This window comes from Aythya fuligula, chromosome W (assembly GCF_009819795.1).
Source record: "Aythya fuligula isolate bAytFul2 chromosome W, bAytFul2.pri, whole genome shotgun sequence".
NCBI lineage: Eukaryota > Metazoa > Chordata > Aves > Anseriformes > Anatidae > Aythya > Aythya fuligula.
In genome coordinates, this window is record NC_045594.1 from 2,099,836 (window position 1) to 2,108,102 (window position 8,267).

Genomic DNA, 8,267 nt, shown 5'->3' on the forward strand with positions numbered 1-8,267 from the left:
CACCAGAGATCCTCTGGCACACCAGCACTGCTAATATAGGAAGTGCCTGAACTCAGGCTCTCATCAGAAATAATGTGGTAAGAGTGCTGTGAGATATCCCAGCCATTCTGCAAGGTAGAAAATGAAATGTTCCAACAACACAGTTCCATGATCTAAGGCTATCCTGTGAAAATCCAACAGATCTCAAAGCTGTCAGAGACTAGGCAGTTCCCATACATCTTTAAATTAACTTAACTCATCCCAACCCTGGTACGTGGTAACAGCTTTTTAAGGAGTACATTTATATATCTATTAAAAAAATACTATTGTGAAATTTACATGAACACACACAACTTTAACACCATGTTTTCAGTGGAACTTGGCTATTAGCTGCTTGCAGTATATATACAAAGATGATTAATTAGAAAGGCTGCTACAGGAAGCCAAGTTTTCTTTCCACGTTAACCCCTGACTAAAACAAGAATTTCCTGTGTTACCTTCCATGAGTTGGCAATATTAAAAATTGTGATTAAAACACCAGGGTGCAGTGGCTTGCAAACACTGCCTTTGCATTATATTAAAATCCAGTGCATTCTCACTCTCCACTCTAACATTATGGATCAAATGGATTGATGTGATCTTCTGGAAGCTCATGGGAGATGTAAAAAGATTAGCCAATTAAAATCTTTTAGACAAGTCCATTCCTGGTGTCAAGTCATTGACTTCAGAGCAACACCAAGCACAGATTTGATCCATCATAGAACCACAGGGAATTTTTTCCCAGGATGTCAAATTTTCCATTCCATGATCAAAAAAACAATTTATATTTTGCATGGTCCCCACTCTGAAGATGGGGATACAGGTTTAGAGGGAAGCAGTTTGTCAAACTCACAGGCCAGGCCAGCAGTTCAGCCCAGGAGAGCCCTAAATTCCTGAACACGGGGCCTGTGCTAGAGGTGTTGGATAGCAATGCCCACCTCTCTCCTGACTCCTACAGTCCTCTTTCCTGGGGAAAGACTACATGATACTGGATGTGGGGAAAAGGCTCACAGGAAAGCGTCTAAAGCAAATGCATCAGGTATATAGAAAAAGCTAGAATATTTCAAGACATGAAAATAAAAACCTTCCTGTTGTTCTTGAAGCTCTATCTTAACTCCTTCCTCCTCTTGGCCAACTGCAGTCCTGAGTAATAATATCTGCCAGACCTGGGTGGCAGCTTCCTCAGACCCTTTCCTTGTGCTTCACGTTGGCTAATTTGACTGTTTCCTGATCAAAGGCAGGTGGAGAAGGCTCGTCATGGTATCCAATCATCAGCTGATAGACCATCACTCCTGCAACAGCCCCAAGGAAAGGAGCAACAACTGGAACCCACCACCACTGCTTACTAGTCCTGGGAAACACAAAGGAAATACACAAGGTTAACAACAGGCATTAGGGTACTTTTGTTTGGATATGGAACAGTGCAAGATCTAGTCAATGGGATATTTGGAGACAAAAGACAACAGCAACCCCATGTCTACTGCAACATGGAAGACGGATGTTGCCTCTTGCTGCAAGCTGGGGTGACAAGTATTTCAGAACAGCTGCTTCCAGGACTTCCAAAAGTGTTTCCCCACAAGGAAAGGAAAGAAACTATTGTAGTGTCTGAACTAGGCACCTTCATTTCCTTCCCACTACTTGCAGGAAAGCATCCCTTGACAACACAGCCTGTATTGTTCATGACTCTTAATTGGATTTTGTTATACCTGGAGACAGTTATAACAGAGACCCTACATTTCCTACTACTAAAAAAAAAATCATGTTCAAGGTGCACCTGAACTTCTCATAGATGCTCTAAGGTTTCATTCCTGATAGCAAAGTTAAGTCATTTGCTGGAAACTGCCCTACTTGCACAATTTCACAATTTCTTAAGCAGCAGCAGAGCTAACAGTCTTCTTTAAAATGTCTATACAGTCCAAAGATACCTCATGGGTGCTAAGACTTTCTGTGATACCAGAAGTATCACCTACTTGGATTTATGTTTTTTTCCCCTTGATGCCTGAAGTCTTCATTGGCAAGCACTTACCAGAACACTTCAGAGCTCCAGCCAGCAATGGCTGTGAAAAGACAAGGCCCAAAGTCCCTAGCAGGGTTGACAGTGTAGCCAGAGTTGAAGCCCATGGAGGTTCCAATAACAAGGACAACAAAGCCAACTGTGAAAGCTTCCAGACCCATGGGGACAGGGTTGTTGTAGGGATCCACAATAGCCAAGACGCAAACAATCAGGGAGGCAGTGCCAATGAACTGGGGAGAGAGGGGAAAAAAAGAGAAAGAATTTATTCCAGACCAATCTTTTAACCAAGTTACTTAACTCCTCTGAAGTTTCATGGGTTTAGGATTCATTCTTGTACTGGGTCTGTCTGGGATGTTAACTTTCCCTGCAGTAGCCCATACAGTGCTGTGCTCTGCACTTGTAGCTAGAACAGCAGTGGTATCACACCAGGGTTGTGTCTGCTGCTGAGCAGTGCTGGCACAGCATCAGGACTCTCTCTAACCCTCCCAGAGTCAGCAGGCTGGGTGTGGGCAAAAAGCGAGAAAGGAACATCACCAGGGCAGCTGACCTAAACCAACCAAAGGGATATTCCATACCATATGATGTCACACTCAGCAATAAAAGGTGTAAACAGGAAGAAGAGGGGAGCAGTGGGCTCTCTTTGCGAAAACATCTGTCCTCCCAAACACTGGCTACGTGCATTGAGTCCCTGCTTCAAGGACGTGGTCAAGCATCGCTCATTTGTGGGAAGTAGAGAGTAATTTCTTTCCTCTGCACTTCCACACAGCCTTTACTTGTTGTTTTTCCCCCTTTCGTTAAATTGTTTAATTAATACTATTTTTCCTTAAAAATTATTTTTCCCTTTAATTAAATTATCCTTATCTCAATCCATGAGTTGTTCTTTCCTTTACTTCTTCCCCTCCTCTTCTGAGGAGGGGGAGAGCGGTTGTGGTGGAATTCAGCTGCTTAGCAAGGTAAAACCACCACAATTCTCTAAAGAGTTGCACAAAGTCATCCCATGGCATTATCAGACAGCATCCCATTGGGAAAGGAACAGTGGAGCTCACTCCTTCTAGCAGCTAACAAGCTCCATCACACCTACATCTTTTTCCTCTACTCACAGAAGAGCTATGAACAACCGTCCAAGCAGCCAAAAGCAGCTGAAGACATCTTCCTGAACCTGCATCCAAGCTGCCACAGCTAAGCAGCTGCTCTGTCTTTGTGGTTGGTAGCAACTTCAGGGAGGAGACAGACCCCTCCACCACCCCACACCCACTTGACCTCCAGGTTGTGCAACAGCCACAGTAGTGCAATGGGAGTGAGGAAGAGACATCCTTCAGGAGCTGAGACCAAGTAATGTCCTTTCCACTGGTGTCCTGGTAAGCACTGGGACTAACACTGGTTAGTGCCTTTAGGACAAGCTTTCTTGCTTTAAGTCTTTCTGACTCTTTAAGTCTTTCTACTCTGTGCTGGGGCAGCCTCACCTCGAGTACTGTGTGCACTTCTGGGCACCACAGTTTGTACTAAGGACAACTGTTTGATAGTGTCCAGAGGAGGACGATGAAGATGGTGAAGGGCCTAGAGGGGAAGACATATGAGGAGCGGCTGAGGTCACTGGGCCTGTTCAGCCTGGAGAAGAGGAGGCTGAGGGGGGACCTCATTGCAGTCTACAACTTCCTTGCGAGGGGGAGTGGAGAGGCAGGTGACCTCTTCTCCTTAATCACCAGTGATAGGACCCGCAGGAACAGTGTTAAGCTGAGGCAGGGGAGGTTTAGGCTGGACATCAGGAAAAAGTTCTTCACCAAGTGGGTGGTTGCACACTGGAACAGGCTCCCCAGTGAAGTAGTCACTGCACCAAGCCTGTCTGAATTTAAAAGCAATTGGACTGTGCACTTAGCCACATGGTCTAAACTTTTGGGTAGACGTGTGCGGTGCCAGGAGTTGGACTTGATGATCCTTATGGGTCCCTTCCAATTTGGGATATTCTATGATTCTATGACTCTTACCTTCCTACAGGCTAGTGAGGGACCAATACAGCAAGGGTTTCAGAGCCAATATATCTCCTCTTGAAGTTGCAATTCATTCTCTAACCAAATGAGAGGCCCAGAACCATCCCAAAAGATACCTCTTCAAGTTCTGGCATCCTCCCAGCATCCTCTTACCTGGTCAAAGAATCCATTCACAACATTCAGATGCTGAGATGGGTAGGTAGCAAAGATACCAGCAGTGGCATTCTGTCCCGTTACATACAGCTGGTTGTTGCCAAAAGCCCAGATGGCAACTGGAAGTGGGGAAAAGGCACCAGAGTTAGAGCCCAAAAACAAAACACTAATCCAAATCCTAATTCCCCCCCCCACAATGTGCCTAAACACCTGTGGTGCTACAGAAGTCATAAGATATTGTTATGGATCTGATCTGCAGCAAATATGATTTGGGCTAATCTTGCATCTTCCTCTAAACCAATATGCAATTACTTTCACCTCTTGGGGCTGTCCTATAGAGCAGTTGGCCCTTCACCTACTGCTGTATAGAAGCTGGATAACTACCCTAAGCACATTGTATAGGTTCCCTCCGCGGTCAGTTAAGAAGAAAAGATGCTCAACCCTGTTTTAGGCAGCTATTTAGGATGGGGTTAGTTCTCTTCTGCAGAGAATCTGACTTCAGCCCACCAACTACTGGAACACTGCTTAGCTTTAACACCCATTAAATCCTGAGCAATGGTAAGTGCTGATCACTTTTGCTTGTTTATGTTACAGAATTACAGCAGTACTGTTTTTTTGTTTTGTTTTGTTTTGTTTTTAAATTAGAAGCATTAAACCTTTCCCTGATCAGCAGGAAGAGTGTTCAGTTCTTGTCCACTGAATATTGTTGTATCAAGGAGCACCATGACAGTGGAACTGGATTTTTGGGATGTTTTCCAGGATGTACAGTCATCCTGATAAGGGTTTAAGGGCTGCCAATGCTGCTAGAGTTTTATTGTCTCACACTAGCATCCAGACAATGCAGAAAAATTCAGGTGAAGGTGTTTTTTTTTTTTTTTGACAAGAAGGATAAAATGGCTCTGGAACAAGGCTCATATTGAAAGTCTCCATTACTACTAGTGTTTCATCAACATTTCTGGAATATACTTTTTAATCTGGATAATAGACACATGTGTGCACACATACACACACTATCTGCACATACCATAGTAGAGCCCAAAGACTATGCCAGCTCCCAGGAAGGCCCCAAGAGTCTGGGCCAGGGCATAAATTGGTAGCTTGATCCAGGGCTCCCAGGCCAAGAAGCACATGGCAAAAGTGACAGCAGGGTTCAGGTGTCCACCTGCAGAAAGACTGGAGATTAGTGCACTTCTGCAAGCAGAACTTGGGTCCCAGAGATGAGCCAAGACACACCAGTCTCCATATCAGTGCCACACAGGAAAAGTGCAGCCATCTAGGACTACACACCAGTTATCACAAGTGAATTCCAGCCCACATAAAATCACAGCGTACCTGACACTTGTCCTGAGATCAAAATGCCAAGCATCACAGCAAAGCCAAAAGCCAGGTTAACAGTCAGGAAGCCTCCATGAGTCCCTCTGCTGAGCACAATCTGTGCAACAGAGCCACAGCCAAACAGCTGAGGAAGAAAGAAAAAAAGATTGAAGTTACCCTGTTTCACATCAGGGCCAGTTGCTGACTGACACCCTTGACTGCTCTGCTTACACCACTGAAGGCCTCAAATCATGGGTGCGTTGTAAAGCTTCAGCCCTCAGTCATTATAACCAGCAACAGCAAGGAAGGAGAAAGGACACAAGGCAAGCCTAGCATCTGGCTGGAGAACTGATACAAGGAACAAAAAATCTGAAGAAAGATCATCCCACAGCTCACACCTCTAAGAGACTGAATATCTCTATCCAAACATCTCAATTTAAGGCAGCTAAAGGTAGGCAAGAAGAATCAGTGAGACAGCACCCTGAACCAAGGTATTTACAGTACAACTTGTTCACACAAGGGAACTGGGCACCTTACTGTTAAAAATGGCTAATAATAGTCTGACCCAGTAGCACATAGATTGGCAGGGCACTATTTTGTTATTGCATGAAAAAGACATGACTGAAGAAGGGCATGATCAGCCTGGCATTCACAGACACTCCTTCAGGCAGCCCTGGCTGAGGGATCAGGGCTGTCTCCCTGAGCTGAGCTACCTGCAGTTGTCCCAAACCCAAGGCATGCTCCCTGCTGTGGGCACTTGGAGCACAGCCCACACCACCCCAAGCCAGCCACATCCCTCCTATAGCAAAACTATGTAGGAAAGGACCGGGACAACACAGCTGGCCTGTCTCTACAGTACCAACATGCATCAAGCACTTTGGGCAACAAAAGTTATTTCTGTTGGGTGATAAGGGGTATTGCCTAATAGCTAAAGGAGGCACATGCTCATGTTCAAAGACATTTGCTCAAAATGTGTGATCTTTATGTTCCCAACCACATCCAAAAGCCATGCTTCCTATGGCCTGGGTTGTTAAGGGTGAGCAGTTTCCCCAGGTGGTTCAGTTCATCACTTATCCAGCTGGATGTCTTCTGCCTGGCCAAGTCTTTCCACCACCTACCACGTACTTTAAGTGGCCCTAGTCCTGATCTTCTGTTTGCTTGTACCTTCCACTGACTCTACCTGAACTGATTCTCAACATGTACCAGGGATTACTTCACCACCAGGTACTGCAAGCATCCTTAAACAAGGACAGAGATTAGAGTTTGCTCCTGTCCTGCTCCCAGAAGCCAGAGATCCTCCAGGTTAAGATCAAAGCTTTCCTTACTTCCACTGAATGTGTGCTCGTATCTACCCACCCATCAAGTTTTTCTGCTTCTGTGAACTCCATCATTCTAGAATTGCTCAGTTGCCACACAGGCAGTATCTGCTCTTAGGGGATAAGACACCAAATAGACACTGGGAGGCAGGGGTGGATCTCTTCACCTCTCCTGCCAACGCTGGACATGCTGTTGAGCAACACAAATCTGAGGAAGGGCAAAGCCAAAACACAGCTAACTCATCCCCCGATAACTGATGAATTACTAACAAAGCAAACACTGCACTCAGCCTGCTGGGAAAGGGGTGGCCAGATAATCTGGAGGCGAACTCACAAGGTGGACACTGTACACAGGTACCTCCTGACAAGAAGCCAGGTCTCCAACACAGGATTTTGTTTAGAAAGAACAAAGGAACCTGCAGAACTTGTTAGTTAACAGGAGGTGACATCCAGCACTGCTCTCTACTGGGTAGCATCAGAACAGCCCCTCCGATGTCCTAACCCCAAGATTATCCACTGGAAAGCCACGGCAGAGAAGACGCCCAGCTGAAGGCAGAAGGGATGAGCCTTATTTGTTGTGCAGCAAACAGACATCACTCCCAGACACGTCCAAGCTGCTGAGGGGAATGTAGCTCCAACCGAACAAATAAATACTGGCTAATGACCAGGGTGACATCTGTTCTTTCTCTTACCCCAGAGGAGCCCCAGCACACTTCAGACAGAAGTTTCAACAGAGTATTTGGCCATGGTGTTCACCTCTAAGGCCACACAGCAAGCACATCAGTCTGACCAGAGAGGGACGAGCCCACAAAAAGCTGCAGTAGGCACCTGAGTTTGTCAGGGTTGGCCCCAGCTTATTCCTATTGATGAAGGCATTTGTGTTATTCACACTGAAAGAAATGACAGTTCTGCAAGTGGATGGATGGTGGTTGGATCATTAGCCACAGAAACCACAAAGTAAAAATTCCCCACCCTGTCATCTACCGCCTCATTTACCCACAAGGGTCTTCTCTCAACCCGGAGGAATTCCAGCTCTGCCATTCCTCAAGAGATTATTCCCCATCCTCCTCCTTAAAAATCACTCTCCAGCTTTTTTGCAGAAAGAAGTCTATGGGCCATGCAAAAACACCTCCGGGCCACTCCACAGGAGCATTACAACTATTTATCAGATGAGCCCTGAGCACTGTTTGGCTTAATTCAGTGTAACAACGGAAAACCTAACCCTAAGCAGATTAAAAAAAAAAAAAAAAAAAGAAGTACGGTGATATTTATGAACAAGTTTGAACTTTGATATGCTTGTGTGCAATTCCATCCCCTACCAATGAAGTCCTTTGAACCACGAACACATTCTTACACACGACATCCATCAGTGGCACTTGAACTTTAGTAATCCATTCAAATGGCAGAGAAGGTCAAATAAAAAGTAAGCCAGCATTTATCCATTAAAAAAAAAAAAAAAAAAAG

General features: G+C 45.3%; 1 protein-coding gene across 1 annotated transcript; it reads right to left on the reverse strand.

Moving 5' to 3' along the window:
• Positions 1 to 1,200: 1,200 nt before the first annotated feature.
• LOC116501267 (aquaporin-3-like) lies at positions 1,201 to 6,875 on the reverse strand. Its single transcript, XM_032206788.1, has 6 exons — positions 6,813 to 6,875; positions 5,506 to 5,632; positions 5,198 to 5,335; positions 4,174 to 4,292; positions 2,045 to 2,262; positions 1,201 to 1,369 (listed from the first exon to the last, which is right to left on the reverse strand). The coding sequence occupies exons 1-6, from the start codon at positions 6,873 to 6,875 to the stop codon at positions 1,201 to 1,203; spliced, it is 834 nt and encodes a 277-aa protein (XP_032062679.1).
• Positions 6,876 to 8,267: the final 1,392 nt, after the last annotated feature.

What these genes read in the sequence shown, in the direction of transcription:
- LOC116501267 (XM_032206788.1), bottom strand. Translation starts at nt 6,875, where the DNA reads ATGGAGTTCACAGAAGCAGAAAAACTTGATGGGTGGGTAGATACGAGC. An exon ending in AGTCTTTGGGCTCTACTATG is followed by an intron (nt 4,293 to 5,197) that starts GTATGTGCAGAT and finishes CCCCACTTCCAG; the next exon opens with TTGCCATCTGGGCTTTTGGC. An exon ending in TGGAGCTCTGAAGTGTTCTG is followed by an intron (nt 1,370 to 2,044) that starts GTAAGTGCTTGC and finishes TGTGTTTCCCAG; the next exon opens with GACTAGTAAGCAGTGGTGGT.